We start from the raw sequence: 25,762 nt of genomic DNA on the forward strand, positions 1-25,762 counted from the left end.
GCTCTTCTTCTCTTGTCTCTATCCAGAGTCATTTCTTTGATATAATAAGGATATTTAGTTCAGTTTACAAATGGTGAGTCCTGCTTTTGGGGAGGGGGGAGAAAAAGGACATCTGCCAGACAGTACTGTGTCAGTATTCAATCTATGTTGAATACTATGCCAATTCTATGTTGAGTAATTCATTCCTTTAAAAATATTTTTTGAGCATCTAGACTGTGCCAGGCACTGTTTTTGTCACTGGAGACACATCAGTGAACAAAATAGGCAAAGCCATGGCCTTCATGGAACATACAGTCTAGTGAAAGCGACTGAGTAAAATAAATACACATCAGAATTTCAGTTCTGTTAAATGCTGTGGAGAAATATTAAGCCTAGTATATAGGCTGTAATGGAGGAGCTATTTTAGAAAGGGTTTCCAAGGAAGGCTATTCTGCACAAATGTAATTTGAAACAATACCTAAGTGTACTGAGGGGAGCCAGCCAGCATAATATTTATGAGCCAAGAACACTCCAGACCTGTTTCCAAGTGTTTTCTCTGGGCTTCCTGCCTCACACCACGACCTAAGCCAGAACCTGTGGAACTGGAACCCAGGGCTCTGGGTTTATAAAGTGAGCTTTCTGATCTATATTTATTTATTTACTTGATCTATATTTAAATTTGAACATCTCTGCCCTAATTCCTGGGTTAGTGCTCCCACTCCCACCCCACACTGTCACAGGATGGATTCTGGGCAGATATTCTACAGCAAAGAATTAGACATGAGGGCCCCAGCAACCAGGCCCTCAGATGCTAGTATCTTGTCCTGTGAACCTACACATGCTGCCATGGCAAGGTCAGAGCAGCTCATTCCTGAAACTGATCAGTCAGGATCCCAGAATGGGCTGCCCAGGCTGCCCTGAGTTTTCTGGACCACATGTGTAATTCTACTTTCAGAGCTTGACATATCAGGTGAATGCGGCTAAAATTTAATCCCTGAAGGGAATGTAATATTATTAAGAAATTATGAAAACAATTCTTAATGTATAGAAATTAGAAAACATATATAAACAATACAGAAATTTTAAATCACCCATATTGTACCTAAGAGCCAAATACTGTTAACAATATATTCTCCAAATTTCAAATGCATGTAAGTATATTTTTACAAAAGAAAAATGAGACTAGTTTCTTTATAGTTACTATATTATGAACATCTACATCATTCAGTATTCTTCTAAAACTTTTCTAAAATCGATATTTTTATAATACTAAAGTAATACATAATTATTATACAAAGATGTGTTAACAATGGAGAATAGCAAAAATTGGGAATGTGAAAACTTCTGATATGCTCTACCCATAAGTAAAAACCCTAAAGTAATCCAAGCTAAATATTTTATTTAACTAATCGCAATTTTCTAAAAGACAAACACTTATGGTTTGTTCCCATAAAAGGATCATAATATATGTACTATCCTGCAGATGCGTCTTATCCTCTGAAGAATATTTACCTTTCCTTATTTATGCTGACAATCTTTCATTGTTATATACTGTTATGTTGAGTGGATGTTCCATAATTTACCAAAGTATTCATCTATCATTGTACATTTAGGTTTTTCTTTTTTATTACAAAAGCTTCTGTGGTTAATATTAAGAAAACTTTCACCAAATAAATGGGTGGAATATAATTGCTGGGTCAAAGAGAATGAAAAATTTAAATTGGATCCAGGTTGCCTTCTAATAGTCCTCTTTAACTTAAATCCTCTACAATTAAACCTCCCACACCTGCATAAAAACAACATTTTAAAGTGTGCTCTTTTTTTAAATTTGTGAGCTATGCCAAGTATGATAATTGATTACCTCATAATTCTATATTCTCAAATGTCCCACTGTCACCATTTATTTTTGGAAGGAAACATGTAGTTCACTCATTTACACCTTCACTTCATCCCCTTACCCACTAGAGGTTGCTATGTATCGATCCCACGCAGGTATCAGCATTTTTATCGAACTCTGCCTTATTGGCTACGCCTATACAAAGGCTGTCTTAATTTCTTCTAAACTACAAAGGCCTTACCCACTCCACACACAACCGCTCTCTCCACAAACCTAAGGTATTAAGTGACGACCGCTTTTGTCAATTCCGTGGCCCTCGCCTCTCCAGCGATGTCTCGACTTCTACCTTTTTTTTTTTTTTTTTTTGCGGTACGCGGGCCCCTCACTGTTTTCGCCTCTCCCATTGCGGAGCACAGGCTCCGGACGCGCAGGCTCAGCGGCCATGGCTCACGGGCCCAGCCGCTCCGCGGCATGTGGGATCTTCCCGGACCGGGACACGAACCCGTGTCCCCTGCATCGGTAAGCGGACTCTCAACCACTGCGCCACCAGGGAAGCCCCAACTTCTACCTTTTTTAATCTTCCCAAGCAACCGCGGGTCTAAGCCCTTTTCGGTCATAGGGACACCTGCCTTCTTCTAAGATGGCAGCGCCCATGGCGCTCCAGAGTAACGAATCAGCTCTAAAGTGCATGAAGGGCGCCGCCATCTTTCTTTGTTCCTCAGCCGGCTGAACGCGCCATGTTGGCCTTGGATAGGCATCGGTCTCTGAAATCTTACGCAGTTAGCACAGCATTGTTGACCATCCCTCGCAACCGGCAGGTATTGATAAAAGCATTGAGGGGGCCAGGAATGATTTCGATGTCTTCCTACAGCCTTTATGGCCCCCGCCCCTCGGAAACACCGAGGTGGGCGGGGCCATGTTACGTCATAGAGCGGAGCGCGCGGCCGGAATTCGGAAATCCGGCAACGCTCCAAGGTCCTCGCCAGATTGCCTGGTCCTAGCCGGTCTGCGTCCCTAGGGACCGCTCAGGAGGGCATCCGAATAGCAGGTGGGCTCAGCCTTTTGTCGCTGCCAGTGGTGTCTGGAGGGGTTTGGGATCAGGTGAGTCGGGTTGTGGGCTTGGATTCACGGCCTCTTGGGACTGTGAAACGTGAGCGCGTGTGAAGGACCTTAGTTGGGATTTTATTTAGAATCATTCCCAGAGACGTCTGGACGTTAGTGATGGGGCTTTTGGCAGTCAGTGATTAAGAGTCTGAAGAAATCATCGACCGAAAGTCCGACTCTGTCAGCGTTTGGAGTCCACTTGGATCACTCTGCTTGTGGGACTCAGGGGTTGAGAGCTGTGGTGGAAAGTTTGTATCGGTGAACGCGGTGTCTCGTCTGGGTTCGCGATTTAACCTGGGACTCAGTGTTAGAGAGGCCCGGGTTAGGGAGATGTCCCTGTTGGTTTCTTGGGCATGTTTGGAGTTTAGACTGATATTTAATATAGGACTCAGTCATAGAGACGCCTGGTGGGGGCTCTCAGTATTTGAGGACGTTCAGGGTCAAACCTTGAACGCCAGAAACAGACATGAAGGCTGCATTTCCCCAGTTAATCCAAGCACAGTTCACTCCTTCTAGTCTGTCCTCACGGACCTTACTAACAACTTTGTCTCCCCCCATCACCACTCTTCTCGCTGTCCTCACAAAATTCAATATGGTTCGGAGTGATCTAGTGCTAAGTTTACTATTTTTAATGAAATTTAATGTAGTTTTCGTTCTTCTTATCTCCAAGTTTACTATACTTCTTTTGGATATTTGCATTTAGGGTCATTCTTACTCAAATAAAAGCATTTCCTTTACCCTATATTATGTTCCGCAGTGAGAACTTTTTTTTTAATGCTAGGGTTTTTTTTTTTTTTTTTTTTTTTTTTTTTTTGCGGTACGCGGGCCTCTCACTGCCGTGGCCTCTCCCGTTGCGGAGCACAGGCCCCGGACGCGCAGGCTCAGCGGCCGTGGCTCACGGGCCCAGCCACCCCGCGGCACGTGGGATCCCCCCGGACCGGGGCACGAACCCGTGTCCCCTGCATCGGCAGGCAGACTCTCAACCACTGCGCCACCAGGGAAGCCCGCTAGGGGTTTTTTTACATTTTGGATAATCGGTATAAACATAAGGACAGTTAATTGTATCACTTAATTTCTCCGATCTCAACATATTTGCATTTGAGATATTTATACTTTTTAAAAATAGTTTCAGGGACTTCCCTAGTGGCGCAGTGGTTAAGAATCCGCCTGCCAACGCAGGGAACATGGGTTCAAGCCCTGGTCTGGGAAGATCCCATATGCCGCGGAGAAACTAACCCCCTGCGCCACAACTACTGAGCCTGTGCTCTAGAGCCAGAGAGCTGCAACTACTGAGCCTGCGTGCCACAACTACTGAAGCCCTGGTGCCTAGAGCCCGTACTCTGCAACAAGAGAACCATTGCAATGAGAAGCCCTTGCACCACACCCCGCTCGCTGCAACGAGAGAGAGCCCGCGCTGCAATGAAAACCCAATACAGCCAAAAATTAATTAATTAATTAATTTTTAAAAATTGTTTCAATAGTATCAACACAGGTTGGTGCACCAGTGGTATGGTGTCTGGAATCAAATGTATTCATTAATGTAAGTAGTATTGACATACAGTATTTAAAAGTATTCAGTTATAATTTCAGTAACCCATTTTGACTTTCTGATTACTTTCTGATTCTACCACTCCACTTAAAAATTTATGGTACGTTTTTTGTTTTGTCCTAGAGATTTCTGGCTATCTTTATTTCTTGGTAAACTCTTTTCCTTGACCTTTTTTTTGCAATTTCAGTTGGTGGGGTTTTTTGTTTCGTTTTTTCGTACTGTAGAAAGGAAATCTTTTTATTTATTTATTTATTTTTGGCTGTGTTGGATCTTTGTTGCTGCACGTGGGCTTTCTCTAGTTGTGGCGAGTGGGGGGCCACTCTTCATTGAGGTGCGCCGGCTTCTCATTGTGGTGGCTTCTCCTGTTGCAGAGCACGGGCTCCAGGCGCGTGGGCTTCAGTAGTTGTGGCTCGCAGGCTTAGTTGCTCCTCGACATGTCGGATCTTCCCGGGCCAGGGCTCGAACCCATGTCCCCTGCATTGGCAGGCTGACCCCCAATCACTGCGCCACCAGGGAGGTCCAGAAAAGGAAGTCTTTTTTGTTGTATTTTTATTTACTATAAAATTCACCAAGTATAAGCATACATTTCAGTAATTTTAACTGAGTTTCTAGGGTTGTGCAACCGTCAGCGCAGTCCAAATTTAAAACGTTTCCATCACCCCAGAAAGTTGTCGTGTTCCTCTGTGCACTCAGTTTCCACCCCTACCCGGAGCCACACACAACCACTGATCATCTTCCTGCCTCTATTGATTTGCAATTTCTGGACATTTCATAGAAACAGAATCATAAAATATGTAGTCTTCTTGGGCTGTCTTTTTTTCATTTAACATAATGTAGTTGAGGTCTATATATATTATAAGTATCAGTAAGTTTTCCTTTTTTTCCCCCAAGTGATCTATTGAGACAAAATTGATAGACAATAAGCTGCACATATTTAAATTGTACAGATTAGTAAGTTTGACATACATACTCATGAAACTATCACCACAATGAAGATAGTGAACATACCCATCACCTAAGAAGTTTCTTTGTGTCCCTTTTTAATCCATCCTTCTTATACTCCCCGCACCTCCCCAAGCAACCACAAATCTTGTTTTCACTACTGTAGCTTAGTTTATGGTTTTTAAAGTTTTGTGTGAATGGAACCATCCAGTGTGCACTCATTGTACACTGACTTGCTTCACTCAACATTAACATTTTGAGATTCATCCTTCTGTGTATCCATAGTTTCTTTTTATTGCTTTGTATTCCATTGTAGGAACATTAGTTCATTCTATAGAGTTTATTAATTCACCTTTTTAAAAAAATCATTTATTTATTTGGCTGCGCCGGGTCTTAGTTGTGGCACGCGGTATCTTCGTTGCCGTATGCGGGATCTTCGTTGCAGCATACGAGGTATTTAGTTGCGGCATGTGGGATCTAGTTCCCCAACCAAGGATCAGACCCAGGCCTCCTGCAATGGGAGTGCAGAATCTCAACCACTGGACCACCAGGGAAGTCTCTAATTCACCTCTTGGTGGGTAGTTGTGTTTCCAGTTTTTAGCTCTTACGAATAAAGCTTCTGTGAACATTCATGTTCCAGTTACATGGGTTTTTCTTTCTCCTGTGTAAATCACCAGTATTTGAATGGCTAAATCATGTGGTAGGTGTATGTTTAACTTTTAAAGAAACTGCTAAACTGTTCCCCAAAGTGGTTGTACTTTATATCTAGGAGAAACAGATGGGTGGCTGTTGGGTGGCTCCACATTTTGTATCGTCTTTCTTTTTTTTTAATTAATTAATTAATTTATTTATTTATTTATTTATGGCTGTGTTGTGTCTTCATTGCTACTCGCGGGCTTTCTCTAGTTGTGGTGAGTGGGGGCCACTCTTCACTGCGGTGTGTGGGCTTCTCATTGCGGTGGCTTTTCTTGTTGCAGAGCATGGGCTCTAGGCCCACGGGCGTCAGTAGTTGTGGCACATGGGCTTAGTTGCTCAGCGGCATGTGGGATCTTCCTGGACCAGGACTCGAACCCATGTCCCCAGCATTGGCAGGCGGATTCTTAACCACTGTGCCACCAGGGAAGCCCTCGTCTTTCTTTTTTTTTTTTTTTGTGGTACACGGGCCTCTCACTGTTGTGGCCTTTCCCGTTGCGGAGCACAGGCTCCGGACGCGCAGGCCCAGTGGCCATGGCTCACGGGTCCAGCCGCTCTGCGGCATGTGGGATCTTCCCGAACCTGGGCATGAACCTGTGTCCCCTGCATCGGCAGGCGGACTCTCAACCACTGCGCCTCCAGGGAAGCCCCTCGTCTTTTTTTTTTTTTTTTTTTCCGTCTTTCTTTTTAATTGTAGGCATTCTAATAGGTGTGGAGCAGTATCTTGCGGTTTTAATTTGTATTTACCTAATGATGATTAATGACATTGAGCATCTTTTCACGTGCTTAGTTGCCATCCATATATCTTCCTTGGTGAAGTATTTGTTCAAGTCTTTTGCAGTTTTCTGTTGTGTTTTCTTGTTGATTTTTGAGAATTCGTTTTATGTTCTAGCTACAAATCCTTCCTTTACCAGTTACATGCTTTACAAAGATTTTCTCCCAGTCTTTGACTTGCCTTTCAACATTCTCTTAACAATATGTTTTGAAGAGCAGAAGGATTTAGTTTTTATGAAGTCCAGTGTATGAACTTTTAAAAAAAAAATAATCCTTTTTGTGTTGTACCTAAGAATCTTTGCCTAACTACAAGATCAGAGGATTTTTGCCAATTTTTTCTTCTAGAAGTTTCAGATTTTTTCTTTTTAGGTTTTTCATTTAGGTTTATTATCCATCTTGAATTATGTATATGGTGCAATGTGTGGATCCAAGTTCTTGTTTTAATTCTTTTTTCTTTTGATATTCATATCTACTTGTTCCAGCAACATTTGTTGAAAAGGCTTTCTTTTCTCCACTGTATTGCCTTTGCGCCTTTGTAAAATGTCAGTTGGCTATATGTATATATACGTGGGTCTTAATCTTATTCTGGACTCTATTCTGTTCCATTCATTTGTTTATGTTGACATGAATACCACCCTGTCTTGACTACTGTAGCTTGATATAAATTCTTGGAATCAGGTGGTGTCAACCCACCAACTTTGTTCTTTTCCACAGTTGTTTTGGCTATTCTAGACCTTTTGCATTGCTATCTGAATTTAAGGATCAGGCTGTCAAGTCGCTACAGAAAAACTTTCCTGGGATTATGAGTGAGATTTTATGACTCTATAGACTAATTGTGGAGACTGGTCTGTTTGGTTTATTTCAGAAAATAATTCTTTTTCTAACAAGCTACATCTCTCCATTTATTAAAGTCTTTACAGATTTCTCAGTGATATAGTTTTCAGAATGTCTTTTACATTTTTTTGTAATTTTTCCCATAAGTATTTCACATTTTAAAAATTGTATTATAGATAGTATTATATTTTTTTAAAACTAAATGACCTCATAGAATGAATTGGGAAATATTCTCTTCTCTTCAATTCTATTCCTGAATGATCCATTGGATGTATATAGTGAATTTTGTTTGTCAAATCCTAGTTTGAGACTTTGATGAATAATGTTGCTACATATATTCAGGTGCAAACTGGACATGTTTTCATTTCTGTTTGTTAAATTCCTGAGTGGAATGGCTGGTTCCTAAGATAAGTGTGTGTTTTACAAAGTTTCAAAAGTGCGTGTACCAGTTTACTATTATTGTATGAGAGTTCCAGTTTCTCCCATTCTCATCAACATTTGGAATTATTAGTCTTTTTAATTATATCTAGTTGCCGTATACTAGAATTTCACCATCATCTTAATTTCCCTAATGACAAATAATGTTGATCATCTTTTCATGTGTTTATAGATATTCAAGTCTTTTCCCATTTTCTAAATGGGTTCTTTGTCTTAACAAATTGAGCTTTTTGAGTTCTTTATATATTCTGCATAGAAGTACTTTATCAGATATATGATTTGCAAATTTTTCTCCCGATTTGTAGCTTACCTTTTCCTTTAGCTTTATAGTGTTTTTTGATGTGCAAAATGTAATACAAGTCCAGTTTTCTTCTTTTATGGTTTGCTGGTTTGGTGACATGTCTTCTCTGTCTAACCCAAGGTCATGAGAAATGTCTTATATGTTTTCTGAAAGATAATGTGTGCATGTATAGATATAGATAGATAAGGATATGACTTTATTTATTTTAGGAGCAGTTTTAGATTCACAGCAACACTGAGTGGGAACTGCATAGAGATACCATATACCCCTGTTCCCTGACATGTGTAACCTTTCCCCACTGTCAACATCCTGCACCAGAGTGCTGAATTTGTTACAGTCAATTTACATATTGACACATTATTAACCAAAGTGAATAATTTGCATTAGGGTTCACTCTTGTGTTGTATGTTCTTTGGGTCTTGACAAATGAAAAATGACATATATCCATATCATATATGGATATCCATATCATATAAAAATGACATATATCTGTATCATACAGAACAGTTGCACTGCTCTAAAAATCCTCTGGATTCTGCCTATTCATCTTGCCCTCCCTCCAACTCCTGGCAACCACGGATCCTTTTACTGTCTCCTTAGCTTTGCCTTTTTCAGAATGTCATATAGTAGGAATTTTATAGTATATAGTCTTTCTAGATGGGCTTCTTTCACTTAATAATATGCATTATAGGTTCCTCCTTGTCTTTTCATAGTTTGATAGCTCATTTCTTTTTTTTTTTTTTACATCTTTATTGGAGTATAATTGCTTTACAATGGTGTGTTAGTTTCTGCATTATAACAAAGTGAATCAGTTACACATATACATATGTTCCCATATCTCTTCCCTCTTGCGTTTCCCTCCCTCCCACCCTCCCTATCCCACCCCTCCAGGCAGTCACAAAGCACCGAGCTGATCTCCCTGTGCTATGCGGCTGCTTCCCACTAGCTATCTACCTTACGTTTGGTAGTGTATATATGTCCATGCCTCTCTGTCGCTTTGTCACAGCTTACCTTTCCCCCTCCCCATATCCTCAAGTCCATTTTCTAGTAGGTCTGTGTCTTTATTCCCTCTCTTACCCCTAGGTTCTTCATGACTTTTTTTTTTTTTTTTTCAGTACGCAGGCCTCTCACTGCTGTGGCCTCTCCCGTTGCGGAGCACAGGCTCCGGACGCGCAGCCTCAGCGGCCATGGCTCACGGGCCCAGCCGCTCCGCGGCATGTGGGTTCTTCCCGGACCGGGGCACGAACCCGTGTCCCCTGCATCGGCAGGCGGACTCTCAACCACTGTGCCACCAGGGAAGCCCATGACTTTTTTTCTTAAATTCCATATATATGTGTTAGCATACGGTATTTGTCTTTCTCTTTCTGACTGACTTCACTCTGTATGACAGACTCTAGGTCTATCCACCTCATTACAAATAGCTCAATTTCGTTTCTTTTTATGGATGAGTAATATTCCATTGTATATATGTGCCACATCTTTATCCATTCATCCGATGATGGACACTTAGGTTGCTTCCATGTCCTGGCTATTGTAAATAGAGCTGCAATGAACATTCTGGTACATGACTCTTTTTGAATTATGGTTTTCTCAGGGTATATGCCCAGTAGTGGGATTGCTGGGTCATATGGTAGTTCTATTTGTAGTTTTTTAAGGAACCTCCATACTCTCCACAGTGGCTATTTCAATTTACATTCCCACCAACAGTGCAAGAGGGTTCCCTTTTCTCCACACCCTCTCCAGCATTTATTGTTTCTAGATTTTTTGATGATGGCCATTCTGACTGGTGTGAGATGATATCTCATTGTAGTTTTGATTTGCATTTCTCTAATGATTAATGATGTTGAGCATTCTTTCATGTGTTTGTTGGCAGTCTGCATATCTTCTTTGGAGAAATGTCTATTTAGGTCTTCTGCCCAATTTTGGATTGGGTTGTTTGTTTTTTTTGTTATTGAGCTGCATGGGCTGCTTATAAATTTTGGAGATTAATCCTTTGTCAGTTGCTTCATTTGCAAATATTTTCTCCCATTCTGAGGGTTGTCTTTTGGTCTGTTTATGGTTTCCTTTGCTGTGCAAAAGCTTTGAAGTTTCATTAGGTCCCATTTGTTTATTTTTGTTTTTATTTCGATTTCTGTAGGAGGTGTGTCTAAAAGGATCTTGCTGTGATTTATGTCATAGAGTGTTCTGCCTATGTTTTCCTCTAAGAGTTTAATAGTTTCTGCCCTTACATTTAGGTCTTTAATCCATTTTGAGCTTATTTTTGTGTATGGTGTTAGGGAGTGATCTAATCTCATAATTTTACATGTACCTGTCCAGTTTTCCCAGCACCACTTATTGAAGAGGCTGTCCTTTCTCCACTGTACATTCATGCCTCCTTTACCAAAGATAAGGTGACAGTATGTACATGGATTTATCTCTGGGCTTTCTATCCTGTTCCATTGATTTGTATTTCTGTTTTTGTGCCAGTACCATACTGTCTTGATTACTGTAGCTTTGTAGTATAGTCTGAAGTCAGGGAGCCTGATTCCTCCAGCTCCGTTTTTCATTCTCAATATTGCTTTGGCTATTCGTGGTCTTTTGTGTTTCCATACAAATTGTGAAATTTTTTGTTCTAGTTCTGTGAAAAATGCCAGTGGTAGTTTGATAGGGATTGCATTGAATCTGTAGATTGCTTTGGGTAGTAGAGTCATTTTCACAATGTTGATTCTTCCAATCCAAGAACATGGTATATCTCTCCATCTATTTGTATCATCTTTAATTTCTTTCATCAGTGTTTTATAATTTTTGGCATACAGGTCTTTTTTCTCCTTAGGTAGGTTTACTCCTAGATATTTTATTCTTTTTGTTGCAGTGGTAAATGGGAGTGTTTTCTTGATTTCACTTTCAGATTTTTCATCAGTGTATAGGAATGCCAGAGATTTCTGTGCTTTAATTTTGTATCCTGCTACTTTACCAAATTCATTGATTAGCTCTAATAGTTTTCTGGTAGCATCTTTAGGATTCTCTATGTATAGTATCCTGTCATCTGCAAACAGTGACAGATTTACTTCTTCTTTTCCGATTTGGATTCCTTTTATTTCCTTTTCTTCTCTGATTGCTGTGGCTAAAACTTCCAAAACTATGTTGAATAAGAGTGGTGAGAGTGGGCAACCTTGTCTTGTTCCTGATCTTAGTGGAAATACTTTCAGTTTTTCACCATTCAGGACGATGTTGGCTGTGGGTTTGTCATATATGGCCTTAATTATGTTGAGGAAAGTTCCCTCTATGGCTACTTTCTGCAGCATTTTTATCATAAATGGGTGTTGAATTTTGTCGAAAGCTTTCTCTGCATTTATTGAGATGATCATATGGTTTTTCTCCTTCAACTTGTTAATATGCTGTATCACGTTGATTGATTTGCATATATTGAAGAATCCTTGCATTCCTGGAATAAACCCCACTTGGTCATGGTGTATGATCCGTTTAATATGCTGTTGGATTCTGTTTGCTAGTATTTTGTTGAGGATTTTTGCATCTATGTTCATCAGTGATATTGGCCTGTAGTTTTCTTTCTTTGTGACATCCTTGTCTGGTTTTGGTATCAGTGTGATGGTGGCCTCATAGAATGAGTTTGGGAGTGTTCATCCCTCTGCTATATTTTGGAAGAATTTGAGAAGGATATGTGTTAGCTCTTCTCTAAGTGTTTGATAGAATTCGCCTGTGAAGCCATCTGGTCCTGGGCTTTTGTTTGTTGCAAGATTTTAAATCACAGTTTCAATTTCAGTGCTTGTGATTGGTCTGTTCATATTTTCTATTTCTTCCTGATTCAGTCTTGGGAGGTTGTGCATTTCTAAGAATTTGTCCATTTCTTCCAAGTTGTCCATTTTATTGGCATAGTGTTGCTTGTAGTAATCTCTCATGATCTTTTGTATTTCTGCAGTGTCAGTTGTTACTTCTCCTTTTTCATTTCTAATTCTATTGATTTGAGTCTTCTCCCTTTTTTCTTGATGAGTCTGGCTAATGGTTTATCAATTTTGTTTATCTTCTCAAAGAACCAGCTTTTAGTTTTATTGATCTTTACTATCGTTTCCTTCATTCTTTTTCATTTATTTCTGATCTGAGCTCATTTCTTTTTAGTGCTGAATAGTATTCATTCATTATCTGGATAGATGGAGCTGCTATAAATACCTGTGATCAGGTTTCTATATGGACATAAATTTTCAGCTGACTTTGGTCAATAGCAAGGAATGTGATTTTGGATCATGTGTGAAGAGTGTATATAGTTTTTGGTGGGGTTTTTTTTTTGGCTGCGTTGGGTCTTCATTGCTGCACGCGGGCTTTCTCTAGTTGCAGCAAACGGGGGCTACTCTTCATTGTGGTGCACGGGCTTCTCATTGCATTGGCTTCTCTTGTTGCAGTACACAGGCCCTAGAGTGCACAGGCTTCAGTAGTTGTGGTGCATGTGCTCAATAGTTGTGGCTAGTGGGCTCTAGAGCACAGGCTCAGTAGTTGTGGCTCACGAGATTAGTTGCTCCGTGGCATGAGGGATCTTCCCAGACCAGGGACCGAACCCGTGTCCGCTGCATTGACAGGTGGATTCTTAACCGCTGTGCCACGAGTGAACTCCCAAGAGTACATATAGTTTTTTAAGAAACTGCCAAACTGTCTTCCAGAGTAGCTGTACCATTTTGCCTTCCCATCAGCAATAAATTAGAATTCCTGTTGCTTCATATCCTCTTCAGCGTTTGGTGTAGTCATTGTTTTGAATTTTGGTTACTCTAATAGATGAGTGATGGTACCTCATTGTTTTTTTAATTTGTTATTTCCTAATTACATATGATGTAATTTCCTAATTACACATCTTTTCATTTGCTTATTTGCTATCTGTATATCTTCTTTGGTAAGGTGTCAGTTCAGGTCTTGCCCATTTTTCAGTTGGGTTGTGTTTCCTTATTGTTGAGTTTTTAAGAGTTCTTTGTATATTTTGGATAACAGTCCTTTATCAGATATGTCTTTTGCAAATATTTTCTCCCAATCTGTGCCTTGTCTTCTCAATTTCTTGAGGTAGTTTATATTTTTAGCTATTACATTTATTATCCATTTTAATTTAATTGGAAATGGATATTCAGTTGTTCCAGTATATTTGTTGGAAAGACCATCTGTTTCCTCATTGCTTTGTCTTGCACCTTTGTTGAAAATCAGCTGACCATACTTGCATTTATTTCTCAATTCTCAATTCTGTTGCACTGACTTATGTATCTATCATTATGTCAATACAGTACCTATTTTATTACTATGGGTTTAAAATAAACTTTGAAAAAGATTAGTATAAGCACTCACCAACTTTATAATTCTATTTTACAATTGGTCTAGCTATTCTACATTCTTTATCTTTTAATGCAAATTTTAGTATCAGTTTCTCCATATTTATAAAATTCCTGGTGTACCTTTGACAGTGATTGCACTGAATCTGGGGAGAATTGCCATCACCATATTGAATCTTCCAATCTACAGGCTTGGAGTGTCTCTCCATTTATTTATATCTCTTTATATTTGTCTCAGAAGTGTTTTATAGTTTTCAATATACAAGTCTTGCATTAGTTTTAATTTATTCTTAAGTATTTTTTTTCTTTTTGATGCTATTGTGTGTGGAATTGCTTCCTTAATTTCCTTATTGGCTGGATCATTGCTAGTATAGAGATATGCAATTTTCTTTAATATATTGTTACTGTATCCTGTAACCTTGCTAAACCTATTTACTAGTTCTAATACTTTTTTTGCATGTATTTCTTAGGATTTTCTATATACAAAATCATATTGTCTATGAATAAGAACAGTTGCACTCTGTATTTCCAATACAGATACCTTTAAGTTTTTAAAATGTATTTATTTGTTTATTACCTATTGAACTGGCTGGAACCTTTAGTATAGTAATGGATAAAATGGGTTAAGGCAGCTATCCTTGCATTGTTCTCAATTCTAGGAGAAAAACATTCAGAATTTTATCATTAAGTATGATGTTGGTTTTGGTTTTTCATAGCTGCCCTTTATTAGTTTGAGTAACTTCCTTTCTGTTTCTAGTTTTTTGAAAGTTTTAATCATGAGTGGGTATTAAATGTGGTCACATACCTTTTCTGTATCCTTTGAGAAGAACATGTGGGTTTTGTCCTTTATTGTATTAATTTGGAGTAGTACATTACTTTATCTTCCCATGATAAACCAACCTGGCATTCCTGGGATAAATCCCCCTTAGCTGTTGTCTATAATCCTTTTTATATTATGCTGCATGTGTTTTGCTAATACATTGTTAACAATTTTTCACCTATATTCATGAAGGAGATTGCTCTATAGATTTTTTTTTTCTGTGATGTCTTTGTCTTGCTTTGATATCTTAGTAATCCTGGCTTTATACAGTGAAGCCAGTTGAGAGTAGGCTTTTTTTGTGTGTGATGATTTTTAATTACTAATTCAATTTCTTTACTTGTTACATAGGTATTAAAAATTTTTTAAAAATCTTATTTCATTTTTGTTTCTTCCTAGGCATTTTTCCATTTCATCTAAGCCATATATATATACATACACACACACACACACACACACCATTTTATACAATTTTCAAAGGTTACACTCCATTTATAGTTATTACAAAATATTGACCATATTCCCCGTGTCGCATACCTTGTAACCTACCTTTATTTTGGATTTATTGACAGTTTTATACCCTAGTATATGGTCTTTCCTGGGGAATGTTCCATGTACTTTTGAAAAAATATATATTTTGTTGCTGTTGAGTGTAGTGTTAAATAAATGTCACTTAAGTTGATTGATTATATTGTTCAAGTCTGCTATATCCTTGCTGGTTTTGTTTTTGTTTTTGTTTTATCATTATTGCCAACCAGGGAGAGCTCACCTAACTCTTAGTGTCCAGCGTTTTTACTGGGGCTCAGTGAACATAGACATGATTGGCTGAACTTAATCTCCAGCCCCTCTAGAGGTCAAGCTGATACCATGTGGTCCAAGGGCCCTCACCATAAATTACATCATTAGCATAGACTATCTTGTATGGCCCAAGCCTCCTAGGTAAGCAAAGCCGTTCTTATCGGGTGGGGCATTCCAAGGGCTTATATGTTCCCTCTCAGGAACTGAGGGCAAAGCCAAACCTCTGTTGGGCAAGGTTAATCTTTTCATATACAAAGAGAAATAGACAATCTTAATGATTTGCTTAGTACGGTGGTCTTCAAAGTGAGGTATGGGGACTTCCCTGGCTGTCCAGTGGTTGGGACTTCGCCTTCCAATGACGGGGGTGCGGGTTTCATCCCTGGTTGGGGAGCTAGGATCCCACATGCCTCGTGGCCAAAAAACCAAAACGTAAAAATGGAAGCAGGGGCTTCCCCGGTGGTGTAGTGTTTAAGAATCTGCTTGCCAACGCAGGGGACAAGGGTTCGATCCCTGGTCTGGGAAGATCCTACATGCTGCGGAGCAGCTAAGCCTGTGTGCCACAACCAGTGACCCTATGCTCTAGAGCCCGCGAGCCACAACTACTGAAACCCACACTCCCAGAGCCCGTGCTCCGCAACAAGAGGAGCCACCGCAATGAGAAGACCGCACACTGCAACGAAGAGTAGCCCCCGCTCGCCGAAACTAGAGAAAGCCCTGGCACAGCAACAAAGGCCCAACGCAGATAAAAATTAATTAATAAATAAATTTATTTAAAAAAGAAACAATATTGTAAAAAATTCAATAAAGACTTTAAAGAAAATGGTCCACATTATAAAAAACTTTATTAAATATAATACTTAAAGAAAAAAAACTGCGGTGTGTGTACATACTGAGCATGTACTTTTGAATTGGTACCTGGGCACACATACTTTTTAAAGGCACAATGTCCAGATCCTTGGAAACTTCCATGTGGCCTCTTCTGTAAACTTGATCTGCTTGAGCTTTCACCCGTGGCATCATGTTCTGCTGATTCCGCTTTCCCTCCTTCCCTTTAATAGTCATGTCATTTCCTCTTCACAAAAGAAAGGCATACATTTCACACATTCAAAACCTTGTTTTATTGCCCCAGAGTATGAACGCCTCTGGGGCACCAAATAAAGGAACAGTTGGAAATATTGGGGTCCCTTATTTAAGGATAAGTGACAGCATCTGAGTCCAGAGGGAATGTACACTCAAAGTCAATTTGCTCTTCAGCACACAGGTCCTGGCTCCCCAGGAGAAAGAGTGATCAAGTGAAGGAATGAGGGGAGAAAGAGGAGATTCTTGGAGTTGGATATCATCATTTCTGAGGACATCTTTAACTGGACACCAAGATTTCTGTCTCTAAGAATTACCTGGCAGATGCAGAAGAAACAAAAGACAGAAGCCATGTTACTCACTATTTCCTGAGCATAGAAGAAGATGATCAAGGTCCAGGTGATTTTTGGTTTGTTATATCTTTCTTTTGTTGTCTAATGGATTTGTGGTGACCTGAAAAAAAAATCAGTTCAACTAAAAGAAGTATAAATTGGGGATAATGGGGTTCTGGGGAGAAATTAACTTAGACTCTGAATTCAAAATCAGGACAACGTGGGTTCAGGAATATATCGTTCATATGGGTCACATCAAGTGACTAATATTGGAAGATAATGTGTGACTGTGGTGGGCCCTGTGGGTTACATCAGCTGTCACTTTGCATTATCTCTGGCAGACGTCACAACCAGAGAAACACGAAAAGCTCCGTGGTATGTGTTGACTGAGGAAAAAGCAGACCAGCTTCTTCAGGGATTCAATGGTTTATGTCACTTAGGTGAATGGTATGATACTCCTAACAACATCAATAACTCTTAGGGGCTCCCCACTAGCCAGACTACCACTGGCCTGGTACCAGTTGAGCATCTAAAAGAAAGATGAGTGCAGCTGACTGAAGAACATCACCTATATAGCTATATAAAATTCCATGAGTTTATACTCATACTCAAAAAAGCCAATTACAAGATAAATAAGTACTAGGGATGTAATGTACAACATGGTGACTATAGCTAACACTGCTATATGATATATAGGAAAGTTGTTAAGAGTAAATCCTAAGAGTTCTCATCACAGGGAGAAAATCTTTTTCCTTTTTTTCTTTTCTTTTTATTGTATCTACATGAGAGAAGATGGATGTTAGCTGAACCTATTGTGGTAGTCATTTTGCAATATATGTAAATCATACCATCATGCTATATATCTAAAACGTATACAGTGATATATGTCAATTATTTCTCAATAAAACTGGAACAAAAAAACATTAGAGTTTGATAGAAATCAAATATTTGACGTTTGAAATGATGAAGTAACATAATCAAACCTATGTTTTGGGGAACAGTGGTGGAGATTCACTCTGAGTTTAAGAAATAGATTCAGTGTGAAATAATTCAAGCTTCACAGATAACAGATCAATACTCCTTGGCCATGAATTACACTCATATATGAACATGATTGGCTGAACTTAGTCTCCAGGAGTGAGCCACCATTGCAGGGTGAGCCACCATTGTCATTTTTATGACATCCTCCAGCCTGTTTTCGGTGTACTGGAATTCTTTACATTTTGGTGCCTACAGGCCAGCTCACTTCTTTTTTACGTGATGCAATGAACACCAAATTATATATGTGTGATAATTTAATAATTCACATGCCGATGAATATTTAGATATTCTTGTTATTACAAACCATGTGACATTAAACATTCTTGTTAATGCCTTTTTGTGAAATTGTATCTGTATTGTTTCAGAGTGGCCACAATCCCTTCCTCAGGTTTGATAATTTGCTCAAAAACTCACAGAACTCAGGAAACCACTTTTCTTAATTTACAGATTTATTTACTTACATTTACATGATACAACTCAAGAACAGTCAAATGGAAGAGACGCATAGAGCAAGTTATGGGGGTGTGTCACCCTTCCAGTACCTCAGTGTGTTCACCAACTTGTAAACTTGCCAAACCTGTAGTTTTGGGTTTTTTTTTTTAAGGTTTCATTACTTAGGCATGATTGATTAAATCATTGGCCATTGGTGATTGAACTCAGTCTCCAGCCCTTCTCCCCTCTCTGGAGGTTTTATCACATGGTTTGTTCCTCTAGCAACCAGCCCCCATCCCGAAGCTGTCTGGGTGCCCTCCCACTACCTGTCATGTCATTAGCATACAAAAAACACTTATCGGTGTGGAGATTCTAAGTGTTTTAGGAGCTAGGGTACCAGGAACCAGGGACAAAGACCAAATGTTTATTTTTGTATCATATCATTGCTGAGTACTTTGTTTCACAGTCTATCGTGTGGCTGCAATCAAGTTGTAAGCCCTAGGATGGGGTCTGATCTGAAGGTTCAAGTGGGGAAGGATGCACTTCTAAGCTCACTTACATGGTTGTTGGCAGAAGTCATTTCCAGAACTCAAATGAGATCCTCAGTTTCTAATTGTCTGCTCATGTAAAACCACTGAGTTTCCTGTCACATGGGCCCCCCTAACATGCCATCTTGTTTCATCAAAGTCATCAAAGGACAGATTGTGTTAGCAAGCTGGAAATCATATATAGCCTAATTTAAAAGGGGTATCTCATCACTTTTGCTCTATTCATTTTTTTTTTTTTTTTTTAGAAACAATTCAGCCCATGCTCAAGGGAAGGGTACCTCACAGGGGCATGAATACCTAGTATGTAATAAGGAATTTGGCTGACTTTTATCTCTGATTCCTGGGAGGTAACCGCTAAACCCTTGGAATTACCCATGTGATAAGAGTGTCTTTGTTTTTCATCTTGGACCACTGGGACCATACTTTATAGTTTATGCTATGAGATGACTCATGTGGGCCCTAGATGATTTGTGCTAATGAGATAACTCAAGATGAGGGCTGTCAATGCCAAAAAGACCAACCATGTGATTAGAGGCTTGTGGCTTTCAGCCATATGTAACCAGTCTAGCCTCCAGGAAGGGGGAAGGACCTGCATTCAGCCATGTGGTCAGTGATTCAATAAATTATGCATATATAATGAAGCTTCAATAAAATCTCTGGACACTGAAGTTCAGGCGAGCTTCCTTGATTGGCAGTGCTCCTGAGGGCTGTCATACAATGTGGCTGGGAGAAGATAATGCTGTCCAGGACTCCATGATGAGAGTCATGTGTTTCAATACCAAGTGGCCTTCATGTCTGACCTTTCTGGCACAAAAATCAGAAATTTGAAGATAATATTCCTTTTTTTTTCTGAGTTCTATTGTTTCTGTTGTAGGTAATCTGTCTTTTGTCTCTGGATGCTTTTATAGTTTCCCTTCATATTTTGTGTATTATAGTTTTAGTCTGATGTGTCTATGTATAGACTTCATGCTTGGAGTTTGTTGGGATTCCTGAGTCTGAAGTTCAGAGTGTTTAATCAGTCTTGAAATTTTCACCTTTAGATCTTTGGATACTGCTTCTCCATTACTATATTTTCTCTTTGTTTTTGTTTTCAAATCTTCCTAATCAACTTTAATGGTCTTTTTTTTTTTTGCTGTAGATGTATCTTGTATAGTTTCTGGGGTTTTTTTTACATTTATTAAAAACACTCTTGTAAATTCTGGATGTGGAGGCTGTTCATGGTTGATTCTCATATTGACTGTGAAGTTTCATGGTAATGTAGGAACACTTTATTTGTTCTGATATCATTTGCATATTTTTAGTATGCAAATGGAAATAGATGCTAAAATATATAGATAGAAAGATAGGATTTTTCTTCTATTGAAATGTATTTGAGAAAAGTATATAGATGCAGGCTATACAGTGAAAATTAGAACAACTTCTCTCATGCTTCTTCCATATTGATAAAAAAAAATTCCCATCATATTAAACTGGACTCTATTATTACAGGAATTGCTGACACTGGAGGATGTGGCTGTGGAGTTTAACTGGGAGGAGTGGCAGCTCCTGGATGCTGCCCAGAAAGACCTATACCAGGATGTGATGTTGGAGAACTTTAACAATTTGGTGTCACTGGGTAAGGACAGCTCCATGTGTCACTTAGAGGTGCCCAGTCACTGGCCTTTTCTCCATCACCTGATGAAAGCTTTGCAGTCACTGTGGTCTTCCAAAGAGTTAGATTTTCAGTCCCCTGTCTGGCCCCAAACAAAAGGGTATAAATCTCCTGTATGCTGAAGGAGAACTTTTACTTTGCATACAAGAAATTTTGTCTCTAAAATGCAGTATTTTCCCATCTTGACATACTGTACCCCAGTCCCTGTATCTAAGTCTTCTATCATTTCTCATGAACAGGGTATCAAGCTACCAAACCAGAATCACTCTCCAAGTTGGAACATGGAAAAGAACCATGTATAATAGAAAACAAAATCCAGAATAGAACCCGTCCAGGTGAGTGAGGGAGAACCAGCAAGGGGAGTGGTCAGGGAGGTCATATTCTAGTCATTAAGAGAAGGAGTCACAGCTGTGAGGGTGACTGAAGCCCCCCCACAACAGCTGCTCCATATATTCATCTCTCCAGATGAGCACTCTTTCTTTGTGGGTATTTAGCTTTAAATATATTCCTTGCCTCTTCTTGGATCTGATATTTATTTCCTCTTACATCTTTATAATTTTGTACTGGGATCATATGGTAGACAATAAAGATCCAATCCCCCCACTATATATCATCTTTTAAGCACTTTCATTCCATTTTTCCTAGGAATCAGGAAAGTTGACAGTCATCTGCCAGAGCACTCTCAAGACCAAAGATTTCCAAAGAGCCTGCAACAGTGCAGTGAACAGAATGCATTTAGAAAGAGTGTTCATCTGAGCAAAACTCGTTTAGCCCTAACACAAAATCATACGTTTGACTTATGTAAAAAAGCTTGGAAATCAAGCTTATGTTTAGTTAACCAGAAGAGAAGATATGAAATAAAGAACCCTGTGGAGTTTAATGGAGATAAGAAATTCTTTCTACATGGTGATCGTGAACAGTTGTATTCTGGAATTGAATTTCCTGAAAGTATAAAACACATCATTGCTAAGTTCCAAGTCCTTAAGTGCCAGAGAACTCACAAAATAGAGAAATCCCAGGCCTGCGTTGGAAGTGAGAAAACATGCATCAGGAAATCTCAGCTTATTTCTCAGGAGAGCATTCATATAGGAGACAAACTCCATCAGTGTGATCTGTGTGAGAAATCCTTCTCCAGAAATGTCATGTTCACTAAACATCAGAAACCTCAAACACGAGACAAACCCCATTTAACCAGTGGATGCAGAAAAGTCTCTACTGTGAAGAGCAGTCCCACTGTACATCATCAGCAAACCCAAACAGGAGAGAAATCCTATATGTGCAGTGAGTGTGGAAAAGGCTTCACAGTGAGGCGCTATCTGATTGCACATCAGCGAACTCACAGTGGAGAGAAACCTTATGTGTGCAGTGAATGTGGAAAAGGCTTCACTGTGAAGAGCAATCTCATTGTGCATCAGCGCACTCACACAGGGGAGAAACCCTATGTATGCAGTGAGTGTGCGAAAGGCTTCACCATGAAGCGCTATCTTGTTGTACACCAGCGAACTCATACTGGAGAGAAACCATATTTGTGCAGTGAATGTGGGAAAGGCTTCACTGTGAAGAGCAATCTCATCGTACATCAGCGATCTCATACAGGGGAGAAATCTTACATATGCAGTGAATGTGGGAAAGGCTTCACTGTGAAACGCACTCTCATTATACATCAGCGAACTCACACGGGAGAGAAATCTTACCTATGTAATGAATGCGGGAAAGGCTTCACCACAAAGCGCACTCTTGTTATACATCAGCGAACTCACACGGGAGAGAAACCCTATGAATGCAATGAGTGTGGTAAAGCCTTCAGCCAGAAGATATGCCTCATACAACATGAGAGGTGTCATACAGGAAAGACGCCCTTTGTATGTACTGAGTGTGGAAAATCCTATTCCCACAAGTATGGTCTCATTACCCATCAGAGAATTCACACAGGAGAGAAACCCTATGAGTGCAATGAATGTGGAAAAGCCTTCACCACGAAGTCAGTACTCAATGTACATCAAAGAACTCACACAGGAGAAAGACCATATGGATGCAGTGATTGTGAGAAAGCCTTCTCCCACTTGTCAAACCTTGTTAAACATAAGAAAATGCACATAAGAGAAATGAGTAGATTCGGTCAAGTTGGAAATTCCTTTAACAGAGAGTCACAGCTCATTACTTACGATTGAACAAGAGCCCCATTAATGCAGTGACTGGGGAAATGCCTTCTGTGGCAGCTAAGACTTTGTTTAAACACCAGTGTTTCTAGCAGAGCAGAACGGTACTGCCTGTTATCAGATGTGTGCCCTGAGGAGATGAAAGGATTTGCGCAGGAGATAAACCTGGTGAATATAATGAATGTGGTAGTGCCTTTAGTGATCCTTACCTCACATTTTCTGTCAATGAAAACATGTTGGAAAAACTCTGATACATTCAGTGCAGAGATGCCTTGGGCAAAACTTTCTGACTTCATTATATGTCTGAAAAGTATATACTCTATATTCTCCGACAAATTCTGTGAATGCAGAGACTAGGAAAGTCTTCATTGGGAAGACAGACTTTCTTATCAGGGATCTTCATTGATCATCAGTGAGCTCATTGTTCATAGAAATATGATTTAAAAAAAAAAAAAGGAGATATGATGACCACGGGAATGTCTTTCCCCCAGAAAGAAGACCTCAATGAGTGTCAGAGTTCACACTGGAGAAAAACTTTTAAGAGGATAGTATATATGGCAGGATTTCAGTGATACATTCTGCCTCATCATTTGTCAGGAAATCATATAGAAATTAAAACCTTTATGAACATGCTAAAGATAGAGCATCTTTAGTTAAATATCAGAGGACTTAAAAAGGAATGAAGTTCTGTGAAAATGATAAATGTTTGAGTGCTTTTTGTTACAAACCTAACCTCATCATATATCAGATAATGCACCTGAATATCCTTTCTGGCCTTGTCAGTAATTCCATAGTTTTAAAAAGAAGTCTGCTTTTCTCATCACTGATTTTTATTGTTATATACGATGCAAGAGTGTTCTATGCCTACCCTCATATGTGATTAGCTCTTACTTTTCTTCAGCTATAAACATAATTGTAAATTTAGCATACTGAACTTCTTTGAAAGGAAACTGAATATGAACATGTACTTGTACTTGCTTAACTAAGTTTATAAATATGACCAAATAGTTTACAAAACCACCTTCAAAGTTATTTTTATAAAATTTATAATTTGAAATCATTTTAACTTATAAGAAAATGCAAAAGTAGTCCAGAGAATTCCCTAGTATCCTTTCTGCACTTCTTCCAGTAAAAACATTTTATGTAACCATATTTTATTATTGAACCCAGAAAAATGACATGGGTAGTAAGTATACTGTTAACTCCTAACCTTTGGAGTTTAGATTTCACTAGATTTTACATGAATTTTTTAATCATTTTTTTTGTAATTCTAAGGTGCTTTATTACATATATAGATTTCATTGTAACCGTCATCCCCAGGACGTACAACTGTTTTATCAACACAGACACCCTCATGCTACCTTTTTATGCTCACATCCTCTATCCAAACCTACCTCTGGCAACCACTTGTCTGTTTTCCATCAATATAATTTTGTCATTTATGAATGTTATCAAAATAATTTTTATAACTGGATTTTATATAAATAAGTTATATTTATTTATACAAATTTACAATTTCTTATTAATGAGGAACATGTAAGCTTTTTGGTTTTTTTTTTTTTTTTTGTCCCTCAGCAAATTGCCATTAAGTCTTATTTGAGTTGTATTGTTTTATTTTTATTAGTGAGTAGTATACATACTTGATGTATTAGTTTATCAATTCACTCTTCAGAGAAGTTTGTTTTGTTTTCTGGTTTCAACTGTTATAGGGAAAGATGCTGTAAATTGGCATCTGGGGTTTTGTGTGAACATAAATTTTCATTCCTCTATAATAAATATTCACGTGTGTGCTTATTAGGACATATGGTAAGTTGTGTTTAGCTTTAAAAGGAACTACCAAACTCTCTTCCAGAGTGGCTATACCATTCGACATTCTCACCAGCAGTGTATGAAATCCACTTGTTCCACATCCTCTCCAGCACTTGGTATTTTCAGTATGTTTTATTTTAGCCACTCTACTAGCAATAGATGAAAGATTCAATTGCTCTTCATCCTCGCCAGCACTTGGTATTGTCCTATCTTACATTACTCATTCTATTAGGTTTGTGGTCGTATCTGATCTTGAGCTTAACCTGCATTTCCCTCATGGCTAACAACCCTGTTATTGTTATTATCATTATCATCATTTTTGGACTTACTTATAACTGGAAATTTGTACCTTTTGACCACCATCACAATTTCCACCATCCCACCCCCTTCCAGCTTCTGGCAACCACAATCTGTTCTTTATTATCTACAAGTTTGGGGGGTTCTGGATTCTACAAATAAGAGAGATCATACAATATTCGTCTTTCTTGGCCTGATGTATTTCACTTAGCAAAATGCCCTCAATGTCGCAAATGGCAAGATTTCCTTCTTTTTATGGTTGGATAATATTCCATTGCATAAATACCACGTTTTCTTTATCCATTCATCTGTCAATAGACATTTAGGCTTTCCATGTCATGGCTATTGTAAATAGTGCTGCTGTGAACATTTGGGATGCACGTTATCTTTTAAAATTAGAGTTTTCAAAAAATAATTAGAATTTTCTTTTTCTTCTGGATATATATACCCAGGAGTAGACTTGCTGAATCATATGGTACTTCTATTTTTAATTTTTTGAGGAACCTGTATACTGTTTTTCATAGTAGCTGTACCAATAACAATCTTCACTCTTTTTATGTCTCCACAGTGTTTATGAAGAGACATCCCATGATTTATTTAACCCATCACCTACTAATGTACAGTCAAATTGGTATTAGTTACCTTTGACTGCATTACAAACCTACCTCTCTAAAACTTAATGTCTAAAGACAACAAACATTAATTATAATAAATATTGTTATGTGGGTTGACGGTTGGACTGTCTGGTGTGCCCTGTCCTGACTGGGGGCTACATGATCTAGGTGGCTTTTTTGATGTATCTGAGCCTCCCCTGGAATGGTTGAGGCCACTTTTCACATAGTCTCTCATCCCAAGGCTAACCTGGGCTGTATTACAATGTGTCAGAAGAGCTCCAAGAGACAAACAGAACATGCCTCAGTGGGCAAGTCTATTTCTATCCTCGGTGTCAAGCTTGCTATTATCCCATTGGACACATTGGTCACAGTTACTGTGCAGGAGCACTATCCAGAGGTGTGAATGCAAGATGCAATAATAAGTTTTTGTAAC

The 25,762-nt window shown here is 39.0% G+C and overlaps 4 protein-coding genes across 7 annotated transcripts in view; 3 read left to right on the forward strand and 1 right to left on the reverse strand.

The window, feature by feature from the left end:
* The window catches only part of LOC117199139 (zinc finger protein 677-like), a 545,188-nt gene that overhangs the window by 86,183 nt on the left and 433,243 nt on the right, over nucleotides 1–25,762 (reverse strand). The gene's annotated exons all lie outside the window — the stretch shown is intronic.
* LOC117195385 (zinc finger protein 615-like) overlaps nucleotides 1–25,762 on the forward strand; it is a 109,881-nt gene that overhangs the window by 39,590 nt on the left and 44,529 nt on the right. The window lies entirely within an intron of this gene.
* Nucleotides 1–25,762, forward strand: part of LOC101278150 (zinc finger protein 615) — a 61,453-nt gene that overhangs the window by 17,556 nt on the left and 18,135 nt on the right. The gene's annotated exons all lie outside the window — the stretch shown is intronic.
* ZNF614 (zinc finger protein 614) lies at nucleotides 2,651–24,409 on the forward strand. The gene is given in 7 exon segments (XM_049703438.1): nucleotides 2,651–2,917; nucleotides 16,624–16,845; nucleotides 20,288–20,414; nucleotides 20,690–20,785; nucleotides 21,096–22,557; nucleotides 22,559–22,603; nucleotides 22,605–24,409. Coding segments are annotated over 6 exon segments (1,842 nt in total). The 5' UTR covers nucleotides 2,651–2,917; nucleotides 16,624–16,830; the 3' UTR covers nucleotides 22,702–24,409.

Source organism: Orcinus orca, chromosome 20, assembly GCF_937001465.1.
Source record: "Orcinus orca chromosome 20, mOrcOrc1.1, whole genome shotgun sequence".
In the NCBI taxonomy this organism is placed as follows: domain Eukaryota; kingdom Metazoa; phylum Chordata; class Mammalia; order Artiodactyla; family Delphinidae; genus Orcinus; species Orcinus orca.